The sequence below is a fragment of the Buteo buteo genome, chromosome 18 (assembly GCF_964188355.1).
Source record: "Buteo buteo chromosome 18, bButBut1.hap1.1, whole genome shotgun sequence".
NCBI lineage: Eukaryota > Metazoa > Chordata > Aves > Accipitriformes > Accipitridae > Buteo > Buteo buteo.
This window is the reverse complement of record NC_134188.1, coordinates 418,859-440,663: the sequence shown is the minus strand read 5'-3', so window position 1 is coordinate 440,663 and position 21,805 is coordinate 418,859. Positions and strand designations below refer to the sequence as shown.

At 38.8% G+C, this 21,805-nt stretch overlaps 1 protein-coding gene across 1 annotated transcript; it reads left to right on the top strand.

The window, feature by feature from the left end:
- The first annotated feature begins 9,657 nt into the window (after positions 1–9,657).
- Positions 9,658–21,575, top strand: UFM1 (ubiquitin fold modifier 1). Its single transcript, XM_075050504.1, has 6 exons — positions 9,658–9,798; positions 9,901–9,957; positions 10,309–10,366; positions 16,503–16,542; positions 16,983–17,015; positions 20,599–21,575. Coding segments are annotated over exons 1-6 (258 nt in total). The 5' UTR covers positions 9,658–9,796; the 3' UTR covers positions 20,667–21,575.
- The last annotated feature ends 230 nt before the right edge of the window (positions 21,576–21,805 follow it).

Below are 21,805 nucleotides of genomic sequence, written 5' to 3'. Positions count from 1 at the left end.
CTTTTCCAATCTACTTTATATTTCCTCTTTCTGCCATCACTTTCCTGTACAGCTCATTTCCTTTGAGTTAGTACATTGAACTAGGACAAGAAGCAATGAGCACAACCTGAAACATCGGAGGTTCCTCCTGAATATCAGGGAACACTTTTTCACTGTGAAGGTGACCGAGCACTGGCACAGGTTGCCCAGAGCGATGGTGGAGTCTCCCTCCTTGGAGATGCTCAGAAGCCATCTGCACATGGTCCTGGACCACCTGCTCCAAGTGTTACTGCTCGAGCAGGGCATTTGGACCAGATGACCTCCAGAGGTGCCTTCCCACCTCAACCATTCTGTGATTCTGTGATACCTTCTTTACACTGAATTTATTCAACCTTCCTTTTGCATTTTTTCCATTTCATTTCTTTTATTCAGTTCTGTGCTACCATTTACTACTCTGTCTTACATTCTCTGTATATCACTCTGCCCTTCTAACAACATAATCCTGATTTCTCTTTGGGAGCGTTCCCAAAGCAATAGCTGAAGGGAACAGGTGCAATGGAGCTTTGAGAAAAACAGGATTATCTGCTAAAGTTAGAGGTATAAAAGCCCAAACTGACTCCACAGGGTGAGAAAACTGATCCCAGTACAAGTGATGAAGACTGCAGGATAGAGGCCATGAAGGACAGACATCTAAGTGAGTATTTAAATCAGCACTAAAACAATTGGTTTAGTTTTTTCACTTTTCATAGCAGAAAAACCTTAGGGGATTAATTATGCAAGTTTTGATAGATGGAAGATGCCCTCTTCTGTGAAGACACCACATTAGCCTCAACTGACACTACTCCTGAAATGGAAAATGTAATTATTCCTTTGCTCTTGCATGCGAATGGTAGCCATTACTGTATTTATCCACTGAAATCTTATACGCACTTTCTTCTCCTTCCAGATCTTAATTTGATTTTACTTTCATGCATGGCATGACTCTTAACCAAGATTTTGTTTTTTATTAAAGATTGATATAATCTGCTATGCTTTGTAGTATTTTAAGAATACTGTATAAAGAGAGGGTCCCAGAAATAATTTCTTTTTGGACCTACAAAAATTAGAACAACTCAAAAAAGCAATTCATACATTGGGTGGCTTACAAACTGAAGTTACCTGTCTCTCCCCGTATTCTAACGAAAGAACCATACAAAATCCAGTTGAGTTCAACTGGGTGCCTAAAGTTATATGAAAGGAACAGTGGAACAGGGGCTCTGGATTATGAAGCTCCAGAACAGCACAGAGGCATGAACATGGGGTGGGATTCACCTCACCAAACCCTGTTTTTTGTATAAAGTAAACGTCAATATGAAAGCCTAGCCTCTCCCTACTGTTGATCTGGGAAGAAACAGGTACTTTGAGGGAATAGCTCACCTTTTCAGATACTACTTCAGAATGGTACAAATTGTGCACTAGAATTGCCTTCTTTGCTTTGAATATAAAGGGAGTCCAAGGGAACTAGCTTAGGTATAGATATTTACAAAGTTGGCTCCAACATTTGGCCAGCTGAACCCTACCCCTTCTGTTGGTAGCGTTGGATCTGTAGTTAAAACTTATTGCAATCAGAAGACTTAAAGGTATTCATGTATTTTCTTAAGTCCTTCTAAACAGCAGCTCTTAGGAGATGGCATAAAGATATCCTAACAAGATAATACGCTGTATAAAAAAAACCTGCAATGGAAAGCAAACAAAAAGTTACTGAAAGGAATTATACATTCCTCAGAAACTCATTTGGCACAACACAGCTCAAGTCTTCATCTGCTATTTAAGGGTCATTTTCTGTTCTCTGCTTGTTTCTTGGTTATTTCTAACAGTGTTACACTTTATAGCTTAAAAATCCCTTGTGCCAATATAATTTTGCACTTACTAGAATTAATTTTGCTTTATGGGTAATGGTCCAGAAACAAGTTTGTCACCACACAAAAGCATCTTAAATGTTCAGAAAAATCTTCAGCATTGTGCTACAACAAGCACCAAAGAAGGAGGCATATTTCCCAGGTCAGAACATTCCAGCTAAACCTCTGATCCATTAAGAAGCCCACAGGAAGGCGACATGCAGAGAAATTCTTGGCTTTGTACCCAAAGAAATTAGAAGGCAAAGCCTGATAAACAGAGTCAAGATTTGAAGGCTGGTGTCCTGAACCACAGCAGGTTAGAAAGGCCTGTTCTAGATGAAGAAAATTAAAGGTCATGTTTATCTTTTTGCCCAACAAAGCTTTAGCAAATTAAAAGTCCAGACTTTGCAAACACAATGTAGGTTTTCACTTCTCTTTCATTTCCACAGAGATGCACCACCTTCTGCCATCTCAATAAATCTCTCTTCTAATCCCCTCAAACACTAAACTAGTGATCTGTGTAACCTTACCTCCACGTCAGTGAAAACTGTTCTCTTGCAGTAATACTTGCAGACTATATAAACTCTTTTCTGGGCTTGCCATCAAAGAGAACAAAAAGGAGGGGAGGAAAAATACGAGAGGTATCTTCATAACAAATGACTGAATAAAGAAAATATCTACAAGATGACCTTGTTTAGAGAACTGTGAGGGATATCACGGTTGACATCTTGTACTAAGCCTGTCGGAATCACAACTTCCTGGACCTGAAATTAATTTATTCTTTAGTCTCCTTCTCTTTGCCAGTCTTTACATTCAAAAATGGAAACATAATTTGGCTTAATTTCTTTCTTCATTTCAGCAAGAATCTATGCAGTTTTTTTAGTTAAATGTTAACTGTGAAGTCACTAGACTAACCTGATTTATTTAAAGTTTAAAAAAAAAAGTATCCCTCATTAAAAAAATCTAATAGGCTAGGCACTTTATGAATAATTAAACTGCAGTAGGAACTGAATCAGGACTCTTGCTGGGGTTTTTATCACAGCTGCACATAAAGGATTAAATTCTGGTCTCTCACTGACTTTTCATGGACTTAGTTACAATTTAATTCTGCGCATAAAGCACAACCTGCTTAAGACGTGAAACAAAACATAAGAAAGCTACCCTGGTTAGTATTGCAAAAGCACCTCAGTTGGATTTGTATTTATGCTCTACAGAAGAAAAGGATACTAAAATAAAAACATTCTTAGCCTTAATTTATGCCTCTGTACACTCTTATGTTTCACTATAGAAGTCTGCAATACATCTGTGTATATTGTCTGATTCTCTGAATCATCTTGTAAACAAGGTGATTTTATCTCCAGTAGCAAGCTAACCCACTGTAGTACATAGTGGTAGTAAAAATAAATTATAGAACTACACAGCCTGAAGACAGACGCAAAGAAATCAACAGACAGGAAAGCTTACTGGATAAAAGAATCTGCATAATTAGATGACAATACATATTGGGCCATCTCAGAGCAGCACACTCAGATCACAGAATTCGCTGCTTGCGGGAGACAGGTAATAAAGGCACACATTTTTCCGAGACTGGCGACTAGCTGACAGAACACAATTTTTTCACAATTCACCAAAACATAGTGAATAAAATATTCTATAAAACCCTAAGATAACTGTGTTTGCTGCCTATACAAGCAAAAAGGATTTTAATACAGTTAACAATTATGGGGAAAGGTTAAATCTGGACAGAATTTATTTATAGTTGTATCTTCCCCCAAAATGCCTTCCTTTCCTCACCAGGATGGGAACCCTCCAGATTTGAAGAACTACAGTTTATTAGACAGTCTCAAATCAAAAGATGAAATTTTGTTTCATAGTGCCCAATTAAAACAAAATTAAGATGGATATGAATCTTATGGAAACTAAAAACATTTCCTGCATATAAAACCAAAATATCACATAAGCATTGCTATCACTAACAAAAATATCATTCTCATTGTGACTAAAGATATATAAATCAAACTACTTTGAAGATGAATGGGACACCTGGAAAATTATTCACCTGGAAAATTATTCGAAGTTAAAGTGATTTCAAATGAATTCTGGAAAACAGGACACAGTATATATATGTAGTGGTGTTATCCACCTATTACATAAATCAAATTCCATGACAAAGAAATGTCAGATAGAAGAAGAAAGAATACCCACTTTTGGTTCTTAGACACTTTTTCCTGATAAATGTTTATTATCCTTTTGATTTAAAGACTTCCTAATAATTACTTTTTCAAAGCAATTAAAAAAAAAACAAAACAAAACAAAAAAACCCCAAACCTTCAAAACCTTCATATGTGGAAGAAGAAACACTATCTGAGTATCTACAGCTGACAAATACATCCAGTGCTGGTGCTTCAGAAGACTAATCCTTGCTTTGGTACACGGTTAGCTGTACTATCTAACACACAAATAAATCAAAACTTCTCAAGTCTAGAGACCTAGCATTATGATTTCTATATGACTAATACCACATTTGTATGCAATCTTCTCATTTTGACGGATTATTTTTGAAAATATTTGTGACACAAGAGAACTGTAATAGGTGTTTAATTATTATTTTGTCAAAGGAAGATTATGAAGGTGTGTTAACTTGTCTGATTATTAGCTTTGCATTGTATTCCTAAAGTGTTATAATCTTCCTCTATCTTTGGCTTAATAATGCTTTTTAAAAATCCTATGTATGCCTATCTTTTACAGAGAAACCCAGTGACACAGTATGTAATAGAAAACTGCTTTTGTCTCACAGGGGCTGCAGGCTCCTCAAGGTGGAAACTCCCTGTTTAAAGGAAGTTAAAAAGGTTTCTCACTGGTAGGTACCAACAGGCTAGTTTAAACAGGCTAAATTCATGTTGTATGTTGCACCAATATTTCTGGGTTTGGTGGGGGTTTTTTAAAAAAGAGAAAACATAGAATCTGTAATTGTTGGGGAGTAAAAAGTCAGGGCAACCCAACTACAGCCAATGTGCTCAGGCAGAGCAGTCCATCTAGCCTAATGCTGCAGCCTGTAGCCTTGGAGTACAGAAACTTTGGCAAAGAAAGGCACACAAAGTCAGATTTTCAGGTTCTGCAACAAAACCAACCTGATGATCATGCGGTGCTATTCCTCACTTTCTAGAGGGCTGACTGTCCTATGGAAAGCTCCCACCAGAGCAAGCAGGAGCAGACTCTCTCCAAGAAAGGCAGCTGACCCCTGCCCACGTAGCTGGGCTCTGCAGCCAAGGAGGTGCCTCCATCCCCAGGGTTCCCATTGATGAGCTTGACCTGGCTGGGTGGGGGAGAGCCAGGAGACACACCAGCATACTGAGCCAGAGGAGAGGTAAGGGGATGTACCCACCAGAGAAGGACCCTGGCCCTCTGACTATAGGAAACGGTATCCAGAGGAAGCCTTATTCCATGTTTCCCTACTGACAAAAGAGGAAGATCTCTTTGCCTCCTCTGGCTGCTGACCACACCAGCCTTGCCTCCTCTGCCCTGTCAGCTCAGACCTTTCCCTGAGCCAAATCAATGCTCTGAGCCAGCAGGGAAGCATCCAAGTCTTCTGCGGATTTGAACTGACTCACAGGCGGATCCACTGAACAATACAGCCAGAGCAAGGAGCAGCAAGGAGACAGGAGGTCAGGAACAGAGAGGCAGAAGCGGAGGGAAAAAACCAGGACCTCTCCTTTTTCATGAGGGTTAGCACTGCCCGATCCATCTGGTGAAAACACAGCCTCACTAGGAGCAGAAGGAATCAGACTGTTATCCATGTGCTCGGTATGGAAGGGATTGGTTGGAGAAACACTATGTTTCCTTTTGCCTCCCTTTCTCCCTCATGTAACACATCACTTGGCAATGCCCATTTGTTTAATTCATTGACTGCGAACACAGAAGAAAAGTTTGCCCAGTGCCAAGATTTCATTTTCTGGGTACAGACTAAAAGGCTTAATTCAGTGGTTTTTCAGCAAAGATTCTTGGAAGTTAAATGTTCCTTATTCAGTCCAAAACTGACAAGGCTAAACACACATTTTGCAGGTGGGACATATTTTAGTTCATTTCTTAAAATTTCAGATTTGATACTTCCATAGCGTTCTTAGGACAGATGCTTATGTGGTAACCTTCCTCCACATGGGCACATGTTTCGTAGCATAAAAATCAGTGCTCTTCAAATGGCACATGCACTCATGAATGTTAGAAATACATAAGAAAGTTAAAAGATTTTAAGACACACTGTGTGCTTCAGAAGCAAAGGAGAAATCTTTCAAAGACACAAACACTGTAGCTTAATTTTATGGCCAGACTCTGAATTGTGGTCATGTTTACTTGTTGCTGAATGAGCAGGAAATTGCGATTCACAATTCTGTATAACGAGGCTGCTCTAACTGAATGCTCACCAATATATCATATCTAACAGACTACAATAAGGGAGAATAGGAAACAAAGCAGGAAGAAAATAACAGGCTAAATAACATTGCTTTAAACTCAGTTCTCCAGCACACTGTACTCTACATTGTGGGTAGAAAATACTATCAACGAGCTTTTTTCCCCCATGTTGCATATAAGTAAAATAATCATGTTAATTAATTATGGCAACTCAGAAAATGTTTTTTAGGAAATTTTATTCAGGCTACAAGTATCTAGTAAGGAAATGCCTCCATACAGGATGCAACCACTCAAGAAATAAAACACCTTCCTCCACCCCCCATTGCAATTTTACATATTCCATCTTATTTCAACAAACAGCTGCACCTTCTAGAACAATCTACCCTTTACTATGAAAAGCGATCATCTTGCTCGGGCAGTTAAATACCAATCAATAGATCTTGGCAAGGTAATTTTTTTGGTACTTTTTAAATTACACTTCCTTTCTTATTTTCTGTTTATTTCCCCTCTCAACACAAACTAGGTCCAGCCAGGCGGCTACCAATGCAATACGGGCACATGGGATGAATAGCTCCTATGTATTGCAGTACTTTTCTCTCTTGCGATGCTATTTACAAGTAGACGGATTTCCCTGAAGTGTTGTCAGAGGTATTTTAATTCACCTCAGTCACATCTTAGCATCCAGAGGGATACATTTTTTGTTATTTTCTGGTTTGTTTTTTTGCATTTTCCTGACTTAAAAGCTTTCTGTTGTACTAATGTGTTTACAAATTGCCAGAGATACCAATTGCTTTAATTGCTGAAATTGTCATTCCATTTGTCATCTACACAGCTAGAAAAGCCAAAGCTATGTCTCATTGCTATCACACAACATATTTAAGTGTGGGTATGTAAGAGCTGTAGGGAAAACAAATTGAATAAAGAACTCCACTTTTTTCTCTGGTTTCACTCACAGAGAACGGAGGGCAGACTTCGTTGGGAATGGACCAGTTTTTCAGGACCTGAGAATGTTGTTGTGTATAAACCCATTACCGAGATACAGTTACCTCTGATCCATCCCTGGCTTGTTTGCAGACAGGACACCAAGTCCCATTAACTCTCCCAGCTGAAAGAGAAAAATAATGCACATTCTCCTTCCTTTATTCATTGTAAATTCTCAGAAAAAAATCGACCCTGCTAGTTTTCAACAGCATAGTAAAACTATAAATTTCCAGCACTGGAGAAGTCTTATTTTAATGAAGTCACTTGGATTCCTGAATCTACATTCAAAGATCCTGACCCTGATGTTACCATCAAATAAGGATACCATCAAATTCTTGATGCCTGCTCAGGATACAGCTCCAGCACCTTAAGCTGACCTAAGGTACAGTGCAATATCAGTGCCAACCAGATGTGCTTCCTCATGTCCTTCTTTGTTGCTGGTTCAGGAAGCTGACAAGCTGAAAACCACCTCAAAGGAAAATTTGGAGGGTTTGCCAAATCAGTTCCCTGAACTGACTCTCTACCTGGTCACAAGTGTTGATTCCTCTGCCTGGCAGAGGACAAGAGCATGAAGCCAGAACACAGGACTACCCAGGCCTGGATTTAGACTGTTCTCAGCATTATAGCTCACATATGCTCAAACCAAATTTAACCAAGTCCAGCTTCAACAGCATGAAGATTTGGGTGCGTTTATTTCCTCAGAGGGGAAGTCCTTAGAGTGAAAGGCAAGAAATGAAGTTCTAAAAGGATCAGTCTTTTATTTCACATCTGCATTAGTGACCTTGGCACAGAAAACAGCAATGCATTAATGGAAGCTGCAGATGACAGAGAGTTGTATAAATCCAAGACATAACATCATACAAAAATAACTGATTTGAAGAGGACAAGAATAAATACGGGATGACATTTAACTACACAAAATGCAAGGTTACATGCTCAGAGATGACTATTAATTATTTCTAACTTAAGGTGTGATCTCTTAGAAGCAGGAGGATGAAAAAGCCATGAGATCACTAATGGATTACAAAATGAGCATGAGCCACCAATGTGATACAGTTGTAAAAGGCAGACACAATAACATAAAAGCAGGAGATATAGGGAAATATTAATGCCATTGTACAAACTGCTAGTGAATTTCTTCTCCTTGTTCTTTTTTGAATTTTTTTTAGTTTTGTCTATGTTCAAATAAGAGCAACAGAAGGGTGAAAAACTGAAGTTCATGGCTGGGCACTGAGCCAGTCCTTAGGTAAGAAATCAGTAACTCCAAAGTGTCAGTTGCCTTTTACATGCCATTTCTTCCACCTTAACCCTAATGAGACTCCAATTAAAATGAACATGACAAAGTGCTTTGCCATGACCAGTCTGACAAGCAGTGTGTGATAACAAGCACCTCGGCCTACAGTGAAAGCCATCCTTCCCACAGACGGTAGAGACTAGAGAAAATATGACAGCAGTCTGGCAAAATATTTTCTACAATGGCAATACTGACATACCCAGAGTCAGAAACTCACTCATCATCTGTACTAACAGATGAACAAGCATTAAAGACAAAAATTACTTTGCATTTCCTTACTTAGCCTTTAAATTAGCTTGTCAAAAGTCCCAGGGGAACAAAACTGGAAACTGCTGGTTTTCTGCCATAAGAGTATCCACCGCTACACAAACAAGACTCCAACTCTAGCTCACCCATCCCAAGGAAGAAGTGAACGATTTTGAATGTTACGAAGGCGGGAACCGCCGTGTACTTGCATCCGCCTTCCTCCGCTCAACTCCCGCGGCACTTTTCGGTTCGAGAGCGGCACAGGGACTGGAAACCGCCGGGAACCAGAGGGGCGGCCAACCACCCCGCTCTCCCGCCCGACACATACACGTCTGCACTCGTATATGTACGCGCAGGTACGCGAATCCGTACACACACGTACACCTGCGCTCGTACACAAGCACACACCCAAACCCAGCAGCCCCTTGCTGGCAGTTGCTCAGAGGAACGGGGACTCATCCTTGGTCAACGGCCCCGCACCTCGGACCCCGCCGGCCCGCTGCGAGGCGCGCAGGCCGCCGCCCGCTACGTCCTCCAGCCGGGCCGGGCCGGGCCGGGCCGGGCCAGAATCGGCCCCGCCACCTCCCCGCTCCCGCTGGGGCCGGGCCGGGCCGGGCCGGAATCGGCCCCGCTACCGCCCCGCCACCTCCCCGCTCCCGCTGGGGCCGCCCGGCCGTCACTTCCGGACGCCTACGGAAAGGCGGGGGTCCCACTGCCTGAGTCCTCCCTCCGCCGCGGGGAACAGCCAGTGCGGCTGCCTGATTAGAAATCCTCACAAATCCCCCGGCGCGCCTCGTCCACCCCTCAGCCTCTCCCCTCGCCTCCTCACTTACGGGCGCCAAGACAGAACGCCCCCGCTTCCTCCCCCGTAGCAGTCGGCAGGACGGTTTTCTTTTCCCTTTGCCGTCAGGCGCGCCGAGGGCAGCCCGGGAGGCGGAAGGGAGAGGGGCGAAGGCCCCCTCGGGCGGCGGTTGACGTGTGAGTGAGGAGCGGCGGCGCCGGGAGCATCATGTGAGTGGGTGGCTGGGTGAGCGGCTCCGCGCGCGCCCCCCCCCCCCGCCCCCCCCCCGCGCCCCCAGCCCTAACCCGGTGCTTTCTCCTTGCTCTCCCCAGGTCGAAGGTCACCTTTAAAGTGACGCTCACCTCGGACCCGCGGCTGCCCTACAAAGTGTGAGTGGTGCGGCGAGCCGGGGCCCTGCGTGACGCGAGGGAGCCGTGGAAAGGGGCGGCAGCGCAGGCTGTACCTGCGCCTGGGCCGCGTGGCTTCTAACGGTCATCCTGACAGGGCTTTCGAAAAGGTGGTTTTCTGTTGTGAAGTCACCCGTTTGGGCTTTTCTGCTTCGTTCTGCTGCCACGCGTATGTTTTTAGGCTTTCGCCTAGACCTTAAGTAGCACAGGCACACCTTTGGCAAGAATATTAGTGCTGGTGAAAGTGAGGTTTTAACTAGTAGTTTAATAGCAAATAAAGTCGCTTTTCAGTTTGTCTTAGCAGTCACGTACTTGCTTCCATTGTAATTTCAGGTTAAGTGTGCCCGAAAGTACCCCTTTCACAGCTGTCTTGAAGTTTGCTGCAGAAGAAGTAAGTAGGAAGTAATGACGTTGGTTTTTAACTTTTTGAACATTCCTGAAAGCAAAAGCTTTTTTATTGTAAAATAAAATGGTTAATTCAGCAGAAATAATGCTCTTGTTAGATACCCATGGATGCAAGCTTTACTGATGTCAGTGTGGGCCTGCCAAAACTTTCAGAATCTGAAACTTAGCTGTTCTTGCACAGTTTACACGTCAGCAGCAGGTATTGACAGACTTCTTCTTCTTTGTGATTAAATTAAGCCATCTTATATCAATAACACAAAAATTATGATGGTGAACATAATTAAAAGATACTGCTGTTGAATACTTAATATTTTAAATTGCTTATGTAGAATATCCAGAAAATTGTCTAGAATTATTCAGGAAATTCTGAAAGTCTTCTCACATTCAGTTCCAGTAATGTCTGGTATTGGAGGACATAGGATTTTTTATTACAGAAGGTATTGTGATTAGTTATATGGGAGATTGAGAAAAACAGACTTAAGTGAGTAAGACTTTGATAATGCATTCTTTGGCTTCTGGGTGTTTGACCTTTCACGTGGAATCCAAAACCAATAGGTGCCTAAATTCCTTATATAAAGTATTTGAAGAGATGCGTCCTGTTTGTTTCAGATTAAGCGTACAGAGATTAAGATATGTTCATCTGGGTGTAAACAGTAAAATAAAGTAATCAAAAGCATGATGTCTTTTTTCATCTAGTCAGCAAACAGATTCAGCTGAGAGTCTGTTCTTGCAGTTCCACTTCTGTCTTTTTAGGACAGCTTGGGAAATTTTGGGTTATACAAAATTTCATTTTTTCAAGCATTGGAATTGTAATAAAATAAATAATTAGGAAGGATAATGGATTCCATGTCTTGAGTCTCCTTATGTTGTTAGTGTTATACCACTATGTGACAGAAGTTTTTAGTGGAAACGCAGCTTGTGTGGGGAGGTTGTGGATTGTTTGTTATAACTTTACTTGAACAGAATAATATACAGAATGATAAAGATATTTGCCAATTTAGTTGCTTTTTTTTTTTTTACTATGGTTTTTTTTCCATTATTTTTAATCTGAACTAATGCAGCTGTGCCCACACAACCCATACTTGGAGACCTAGACTGAAAAGTCCAATAGAACTCTGAAGTGCTGTTTCTGCTGTAGGTGTAGGCTGCTTCCAAAAGAAACAGTTCTTTTCCCCTTCCAGTCCTTGTTACAGATTCCTGTCACCTGACAAATGCCAGATCAAGGTCTGATGGAGTTGTACACTGAGTCGTTCAAATGGGATCGTTAATCAAAGGGTCTCTTTTGAAGTTTCTTTGCTGTATCAGTCAGTTGAACTTAGTTCATTGTCTTTATCAGGCTCACTTTTACTACCACCATCTGCAAGCAGCTTAAACTGGTGTAGGGTATCATATCTTCCAAAACTGACCCTGGTTGCTGCTTCTGTGCCTTCTGTCACCCATTTGAAATGTACTGCCACAGGTTCATCTTGGAGAGGAAGTGTGGGTTCAAACTAAGCTATTTTTTCTTGCTGGGTTAGTCTTTATGCCTGTTATTTCTCTAATTTGGATTCATGCCATTGATGCTAGCATGAGGGACCATGAAAATGAGTGGGACTGAGAAGTTGGAGATACAAGGAGTGAGGGGCCACTTCTGGTAGGAGGGTTGCCATCAAGCCTGTTAGCTTTACCTACTCGTGGAACCACAGTGTTAGTTAGTGATAGGGTCCTCTGCAAAGTGGATTTAAAGAAGAATTAGTTACTTAAATATTCACATTGAACAAATCATTCTTTTAGTTGATATGAGTATTTTGAGCATCCATGGGAGTTTTGCTGGTTGACCTGACACCACTCTGGATCAGCAGAGCAATTGTAGATGTTTTTTGGAGGCTCACAAGAAATACTGAAAATGTGTGATGGAATGTAAAAAAGCCCAGTGTTGCTAATGCTCACTAGAGTAATTCCATTAAATGTCTATACAATAAACATTTTATTTTAAAGAAAATACAAATAACACTTTATTAACTCCCCCCCCCCAGTGTGAAGCACTTTTGTATTAGCCTGAGTCAGTGTTAAATAGAAATTAATAACATGAACATATGATTGATTTTTCAGAATATGGCACTGATTTTAGTTGTCTGCTGATGTGTTACTAAAGCTTTTTACATCTCTGTGAGACCAGGCAGAACTAAATGCTTTGTAAACAGAGAACAAAAAAGACTTAGACTCTTCCCCAGGAATGAAGCCACTGTGATCCTTTGCGAACTAGCATTGAAAAGGAGAGAGAATTTTTGTCTTATATAAATGGTTTTTGTTCCTTGAACAGCATAGCTTAACATTAACTGTGCTGTGTATCGTGATTCGGACACCAGTTTCACAGTACCTTATACAGAACATGTAAGGAGAAGATCAAACTGTAGCCCTGGGTTTTGGACAAAGATGTTAGTTGGTCTCCAGGGGAAGTGCATTATCTCCTTGGTGATTAAAGCTCTTGGGACAGAGAAGGATTTAAGTTTTGGCTGTTTAGCCTTAGCAAGTTCCTACTGAGGTTTGAGTTGTTTGGGGTTTTTTTTCCCCAGAGTCTTAAAGTTTGACCAAATCATAACCAGAATTCCTTTGGAATAGTAAAACTGTAGCCATACTGTAGAATGGTCATCTTGTGTATCAAGTTTCAGTGGCAGTGCTTTGTCAAAGGTTAACAGCTTTTCCAAGTAAAGTTTTCTGAACTACTTGCACTGCACAAAACAAGATGTGTTCCTTCTTTTTTTTTTTTAATTGGAAATAACTGAAATACATAACAGGTTTTTTTCTGTCATCTCTAGCACATCATGTAACATGTGAAAGTTCATTGTACACAACTCATGATAGGCAGAGCTGGAAGTGAAAGAAAATTGGATCATTAAATGGTGAGGTCTCAGGAAGTCTCAATTATTTGTAGCAATCTCAGCCCTTCCCACTATATACATTTGGCAATGATTATTTGGATAATGCAAATTTAACTCTTTCCTTTTTTTTTTATTTTCTCTGTTTGTCTTGCAGACTCTATATAAAACTACAAATTGAAATGTAGAGTATTGGAAACACTACCATCTTCCATTTTTACCTATTTATAGTTCTTCCCACAATTGTCACACTTTATTGGGATAGTGTTAATGTTCTCACTTACAATGTGTGCTATCTATTGGTTTTTTCCTTTATCTGATACAGCTACTTGGTACACACCTCACATGTACATTTGCACAGTTCTTACAAAAAACCTCACTTACATTTGTGGAATTACTACTAAAATAGTCATCCATTTCTATTAAATAAACTATTCTTTCATAAATGTATATTTTTGAAACTGTTTTGTTTTTCTAATGTTACTCTTGATAGATTGATGCTAAAATACTATGGGTTAATGCACTTATCTGCTATTCTTTGCACTAAAATGAGATGAGCTTATTGCTGTAGAGGATTTTTATCATCATTGTAAAAAGTGTGAAAGGAATATAATTGTTGGTATGTGATTGTCATCTTTTCCTTATAATTTGACTGTAGATATTGACAAATGTATTTCCTAGTATTGGGGCAAATAAGTTGTGTGGCAGCCTCAGTTATCAATTCATAGGTTTTTAAAGCAAACAATCTCTTTGTTTAAAGTGTGTGAGTTTGGGGCTGGATGTTACCCAATTTGGTTTCAAAGAAAGCCAGGGATGATCTGCTGAATACAGAACTTCTTTGCTACTTGAGTAACCATTTGACTTTGCATCACAGAAAGCTTGTATGTTTTCAGCATGAGAAACATATGCTTAGCAACCACAGGAAGGATTTTTAAATAGTGAACCATATTGCACCAAAATACATGTAATCGTTTCCAAAGGTAGCTTCTCTTTCTGTATTATACTTGCGATGATTTTTACGTGCTGAGTATATAGCTGAGAACTATTGCTGTTTGGCCGAGTATTTTGGGCTAAGATAACAGAAGTGTTTTATTCTCTTCTAACACAATACAATATGAAGTAAGAAGAGAATCTTAACTAGTGCTTCACTGACTGATTGCCACACAGTTCTCATGTGCACCTAGTGTATTGGGATCTGATAGATACTCCTACTGAAAAGCAAAATGGCATAAAGTAAGTAGAGACGTCCATCCTTCTGTGAATGATGCATCCCTTCCATGTTTTGTTGTGTATCAGAAGAGATAGGGAAGAAAGGCACTCAACATTCTAGAAATTACTTTGGGGGGGGTTAAGATGATTTAGGATGAAAGGTCCATGGTATCAGTTACAATGGAAACCTGCTTGTTGAAAAATAACTGAAGTATTAAGTTAAGCATATATTTGCCACTTGTTCATGGTTTTTTTGTGGTTTATTCTTTTACTTTTTTAATTGGAGGTGGACTCATTCCAGGAGGCAGGACTTAAAATGATTGACATTAACAATAGCCCACTGTTCAAACTTTATAATAAACTCATTTTCTCCTATTATGAAAAAAAACCACCAACCCACAACCTCCCTAAAAAAACCAAAACCCAAACCTGTTAAAAGATTTCTCCTCAGAGTGCTGAGTCAACATTCGCAAAGTTAGTGAACTTGGGAATGAAGGCTTGCTTTCTTCAGCATATGATATATATGCATAAGCTATTATGATGGCATATTATTTTTTACATTCTTACTGTGAAATATGTAGCTCTTATTTTATCAACTTTGTTATTCAAATCTGAAGACAAATTGTTACTTTCTTCATGACCTTTCTTCAGTGATACTGGTATCTAATTTTGTGTGAAAATGACCATTTTTTTGTCACCCTGCAAGATGAGGAGGTGGCATGATTTACCTCCTATGGATAAAAAGCTAGGAGAGATCAAGTAAAAAAAAAAAAAAACTGCTAATTTTGTGTCTCTGGAGATAAATAGGGCAGTGTTTTCAGTATACTAATGATTAAGTACTGTATTCAGGCATGCTTTCTGTGAGCTTTAGCTAGTGCATAGAGCTTCTGCAAATGAGACCTAAAAAATCTTGAGTTGAGCAATCAGAAAATGAAGAAAGCACAACCAGTGAATGCCATTGAAAGGCATGGCTGAAATGACTTGTTCAGAAGATGGGAGAGCTCTGCAGTTCTTGCAGGGAAGCACTCGGTGTTAGCATTCATAGTTATCTGCCCTTTCTCTTATGCAGTATAGAGAGGAGAATGAAGTGCTTCGAGAGGAGGTTTCACTGATACTTGCTAATTGCAGAGGCACCAGTCTTCTGCCTTGTGGGTTGTTGAATATGCTAAGTAAAGGAAGTCCAAGGAGCAATCTTTTGTCTTAAGACCAACCAAGTAACACTGCCTGACTTGTACTCACCCTGCCCTTTCTGTCCTCTGTGGTCCAACCACATTACATAGTGCAGGATTTTTCTCTGGCCCTGCCTGGTTCCCTCTAGTCCTGAGAAGTAATTATTTTTGGCTTCCCCATCTCAGTTCAGCTCTTCTGAAATCATTTGAAGCCTATATGCAATGCAACCCCACCTGAGTAGGGCTTCTTGTATTGTAAAACTGACCACGTATGATGCGCGTGGAGATGGGGTACCATGGAGACACGTGGGGGTGATTGAGGGTGCAAAGCCTGGTTAGGCTGGTGTCAGAAATCTGAGGAGGGAGCCAGATCTGACGCAGTGCTGTTAGTGCTTCCTTGCGTAACCAAATCCTGGAGTGAGCTCTTCTCTTGGAGTAGTGCAGTTGGAGAGCTCCTGATGTAGCCAGAGAGAAGCGTAGGAAATTGGTCAAAATTAACCAAGATTACCTCAAGCTAATTCTTGTTTAGCTGCTGTTAGATGTAACAGGTGTGCTTCTTAGAAGCTTCTTTCCATATGTGTTTTAGGTATTCCTTTATTTAGTATAATAAGTAGTATTTCTTAACTTTGTGGATGCTTAACTTTTATGTTTTATCCAATGAGTAATAATAATAGGATTTATTTAGTTGTTTAGTACTGCAAATTTTGCATTCTGTATTGAGGTGTCTAATCAACTTTGACCTTAAACCTTTATTTTGCTCTATCTTTTCTGACAATTTTTTTGTACCTGAACTAGCTAAAATCGTAATTGCTTTGAATTTTCCCCATATATTTTCTGCTTTAACTGTATCTCTTATGTTATATTGTCCTACTTTTATTTCCTTTAGTTCAAAGTTCCTGCAGCAACAAGTGCCATTATAACAAATGGTAAGAATATAGTTTATATAATTTTTTAATAGTTTTTGTATTGTAGTTTCAGTGAAGAGGTATTGATAAAAGCAAAAGTTTTTTCTTTCACAACCTCTACAGACGGCAAACTGGATTTAATAAAATTGTAGCATTATTTAAGTTAGTTATGCGTGGGATGATGGTATTAAACCACTAATAGTATTCATTTGGTTTTGTCCAAATAGATAGCTCGGATTTTCTGTGCTGAAAGTTTCTTGTTAGCTCCTGTGATAAGACTGTTTTTGGTTACAGGAAACAGCAGCATGAAGACCTGATGTAATAATTATATCTTGTTGGTATATTACATTTTTTGAGCTGTAAGTTTAGTGTAGTAAATTGCAATATGTCTGTTTCATCTTCCCCTCTTTTTTCTCTTCTTTCTTTTTTAATCTTCTTTTTTTAAATTTTTTTTTTCCTAGATGGTATAGGAATAAACCCTGCACAGACAGCAGGTAAGTTATTATTTATGAAGCCCAGTATTAAAAACTTTTCTTTTAAACTAATGCATAGCACTCAGGGTTAATTTATATTTTAAGTTTTCATTTCTTAAATGGGAGAAGCTTTATAATTATAGCTATATTTTTCCCCACTTTACCTAGTTCAGTAGTATTTGCTATTTTAGCAGCACTTCTCATGAGTTATGTTTAAAAAATAATACACAGTTTTAGAGCAGGAACTCTAGGTGCTTTGGAGAACAAGGTTTCAAGAAGAGAGGATCTGGTTGCCAATAGCCCTCTTGTTCTCACCAAGGGATTCCATATGAGAAATCTCTGATTTCAACTGTGGAGGCTTGCTATGAGACAAGAATTTATCTCTGTCACAGAAAAGTGTAAAGCTTTTCCCCATGACCTCCTGAAATACATGGAAATGTAGTACAGATGTTGAATTGTACTAATAATGCTCTGTTGTCTGGAAGCAGGCTTCTGTGGACTTGTTCTTGAAAAGCTATACTATTAAATTAATTTGGAAATTATTACAGTTAGCTAATCTCGACCCATTTGAGACGAGAGTTAGAGTGAAGTATCTTGTTAGGGAAGAAATGTTGATAACTTTCTACTAAGAAATAATACAAATGGCTTTGGTGCTTGTGGAACCCAGTCATCCAGTGAAAACTGTGAATCTAATTTTATTCCTGCTTGCAAACGTGGTTAACAGTTGATGGAGACTTGCCACTTCTCTGTTTTTTTGCATGAAATCTCTGCCAGGTCTCATTCATTTGTGCCCTCTGTTTGCCAGTCATTATTGAAGATACCATACCGGGTTGTTTTTTTCAGATCTAAAGGGACAATAAGAAAGCAAGGTATTATCAGCATACTTAGCTACGTAAGATAAATAGTATGAAGTAAATCCTTGCAGAGCACATAATAGTTTCTGATGGTTAGAAGAGCAGTTGCTTGACGTTAGTTTGGGGAATGTCTTGGAGTTGTAAAAGGAACCATTTAAGTGTAGCGACCCATTTCTGAGGTCTGTGATTGCATCGAGAACATTTGAAAATGAAGATCAAGTGAGTGTCTGGCTTTCTGCTCCACTGGAGGTTTCTGTTGTTCTGGGGCTTGCTTTAGGACACCTGGATTATAGTTTGACAGGTGTACTGCATCAGGCAGATTCCTCCTGATGCTGTCCTCATCATGATCTCATAACCAAGTGTATTAAAAACAGATAATAAAACTAAGAATTTGGTTTATCTACTAGATCATCACCCACATGTAAAGCCACATTTTCATATGACCACTCAAGAATACTTAGGCAAAATAGGTAGTCAGTTGCTTAAGGTATACTTATGCTGTTTCTCTTCCTCAAAAGTATACTTTAATTTTATATTATGTAGCTCAAATTAGTTGTAGCTTAATCCTGCAAAGTTAGGACTACTTGACTTCTGAATGAAAACATCCATATGGTAGTTCATCATGCTTGCAGCTATTCATATTGAATTCACAGCTCCAATTGATTTGCGTTACCTCTCCTAAGTTCTTAGAAATGTTGAGGAATTATTCAGTAGTAGTATACGACAGCATCTCATAATCAAGCATCAGGCAAATCAAAAGCATCGAGATGCAAAATGTTGTCATCACAATCTTAGTCCTATCTGCAAATGTAAGATTAGGCACATGGATTGCACATGGATTATTCTTTTTAACATAGAAGGTACCATTGCCCTAACAGTGCTGTGTGATGTTGGCCTTAAACTGGGGGGGGGGGGGGGGACGGACAACCCCCAACACCCCCCTCCCCCCCCCCCAAAAGAACAACCAAAAAAGGACCTACGCGAAACCCAAGACCCAGACCAAAATCCCTCCTCAGTTTACAAGTAAACATATGTAATTTAGATATAACATTGTGTTCAGCCTTATTCATTGATATCTCAAAAATCTGTTAGGGTAAAATGCACTTTTTTTTTTTTTTTTACATATATTAAAGTTCTTGTAGATTGAAATTACTTTAGTCTTCAGAAACTTCCCAAAATAAGAAGATCTAGGAATAAAATTTTAGTAATCCTTGGGGATTTCAGAGGTTTTGCACTGTTCTACTATTTCCCTACCTTTCTGAATAAAAGTACTCCTCAAGCATGACTTCCTCTCATGCTCCCTACCTGGTTCCATGGAGCAGCGGAAATGAAAGCTGAAAAAGCTAGGCTTAACGCTTAATCCCTGTATTTATTTCAATTTTAAATCCTTGATAGGTCAGGGAATAGTATGCCATAACTTTAATAAAACTGCTGTGATATTAATGATGGAAACAGACTGAGAGGTGGGGTGAACTGCTGTCTGTGTGAGACGCAGCTGTGGCTTGTTTTAAAATTTTAGAGTTTTATGATGGCTATTGCAATACAGATACTTTTCATCTAGATTAGTAAGCTTAGTTCTCTGGTTTGCTGGTGTGACAGATTTGTGTTCAGTGGGTTTTATAAGATCTCTTCAGTATGTGGTCTTGGCAGATCTCTAAAAACAGAACATCTTCTGGTAACACATTCTTTTGAACTGTTTTTCTAATACTCTTTACATTGAGTAAATAGAACAGTTTTGATCCTGATCCACGTGCTGGAAAAGTGAAGTTTGAAAAAGGGTAGCTTTGTTCCAATATGCTAATAACTTGAACAAATGTTAAATATCTTCGTCTTTTTTATGAGAGCATTCTACCTCCCTGAAATGGGGTGCTTGGGAGAGAAATACAATTATTCTGTTTTTACAAGTCAATGCAAAGATGAATAAGAATAGGCAGATATTATTAAAACCTGATATTGTAGAATTACATATAGTCTGTTCTGTGCAGTAGCAGTGTGAAGTAAAAAAAAAAAGTTCCATACAGTAATTAAATAATGCATCACTTTTAGCAATGTGTTTTCATTTTCAAATGTTACATTTAATAGAAGAAAATAGCAACCTGAATGACAATCCTGAATACATGCAGGAAATATTCTAGACATCTAAGTATAAGAAACTTCTAATTTTCATACTATGTCCTCTTGAAAAGACTGTCATGATTAAGACTATATGGTAATAAATACGAAGTTCAAGATTATTTTTTTTATGCTAAAATGAGACTGACTAATGCTTGGATATGTGGGGAGCCTTCCTAAAAGAAAAGTACAGTTGAGGTTCTGAAGTTAGAAGCAGATAAGTACTGAACCAAGGAGAGAATTAAAAATGAATATATGCACAAATGACCTCAAGTTAAAAAAAATAATTATGGAGAAGTAAAACTTCATTTCCTGGTCTTGAAATTATTATAGTGCATAAGTGAAATCAGACATTCAAGTATGGAACTGCAAAGTTTGAAAGGCCATAGCTTGGAAGTCTTATTGGATGACTTTGTGTCTGGCACTTTTATTTAAAAATAAAGAGTTCTTTGTAGTAAAAGGGATAAGGTGAAATTCCATGGTAACATAAAAAGTATATTTCTGGTATATTAGAGGAATTACTACAAAGATGTTAAATGCTGACCTAATGTATTATTATCCATTAAATGTGTATGCTTGCTTAGGTAACATTTTATTTGGTTGGTTGGTAACACATTCTGTTTTGTTTGTTTGTTTAGGAAATGTATTTCTAAAGCATGGTTCAGATCTACGGATTATTCCCAGAGATCGAGTTGGGAGTTCTTAATGTCTCCTGAAAGCTTTGGAATAAGTGACATTGCCATGCAGCAAAGGTCTATTTATTTTGGAACCCTGAAAATGCAACTAATGAATTGGCCTTTTTTAAAGCTAGCAAAAATTACTTCCCAGGGTTTGATATTTTTTAAAAAAAAAAAAAAGAGATAAGGTTTCATTTCTTGTTAAAATATTTTAACTCATGCACTGATTCTTCCCTGACTAGTAGAAGAATGGGCTGATGGCTTATGTTCCTGAAAGAAAAATGGACTCCTCTATAGGTGTTACTGACACCACAAAGGTAAACACAGGCACGATCAATAGATATTTAAAATATTGGATATTGTGGAGCCCACTTTGTGGAAGAGGGAACTGCGTTATGATTTTGCTACAAAGAAATTGTTGCTAGTGAGTGCTAAAACTTTTTTTTTCCTTTTCTTTTTTTCTAAACTTTCATGTTTAGAGGAACAGTTTTCACATGGTTCAAGTATTAAGCTGAAATAGAAGGGAAATTTCAGGGGTTTATTACTCAAGTAAATAACTGCCAATATTCCAAAGTAATTGTAAGATTTAATTGCTGCAAATATTTTAGATAAAGGAGAAAACAGAGGTTTCTATGTGTTAAAACTTCATTTGACATGTTGTGAAGTTAAATGCAGTTTCAGAAAATTTATGAGACCTAATCTCCTCACATGAAGTGCCATCAGCTGACGATTGCATCGTGATTTGGGTATATGTAGGTACTGGTCCAATATGTCATTCCTTTTTCAGTAAACTAATACTGTTTTTTTTTCTAAAAGTCTTGTTTTGTTACTGTGTGTTACATGGGAAACAGCATAGAATTCACTGAAATGTTTGTGTTCAGATTATATGCTTCTTGTTTATAAATTGCCAGGAATAAACTATCAGTTGTATATTTTAATTGGGAAAATTCCTGCTTTTCTTGAACTGGTAATCTACTTTGTGCTTTAATATATTTTGCCAAATCTTACCCTGTTGTGTTTTTTTCTGTCCTACTGAGTTTAAAAGAAAGAACAATGGGCAATGTAGTGCTTGATTAAATGAGTATTGTCACAAATACAACTGTCCTGAGCGATAATTGTGCTTTACAAAGATGTTCAGATAATATGTCAGATAGTGCAGAAGAATAAA

What these genes read in the sequence shown, in the direction of transcription:
- UFM1 (XM_075050504.1), top strand. An exon ending in CCGCGGCTGCCCTACAAAGT is followed by an intron (nt 9,958 to 10,308) that starts GTGAGTGGTGCG and finishes TTGTAATTTCAG; the next exon opens with GTTAAGTGTGCCCGAAAGTA. An exon ending in AAACCCTGCACAGACAGCAG is followed by an intron (nt 17,016 to 20,598) that starts GTAAGTTATTAT and finishes TTGTTTGTTTAG; the next exon opens with GAAATGTATTTCTAAAGCAT.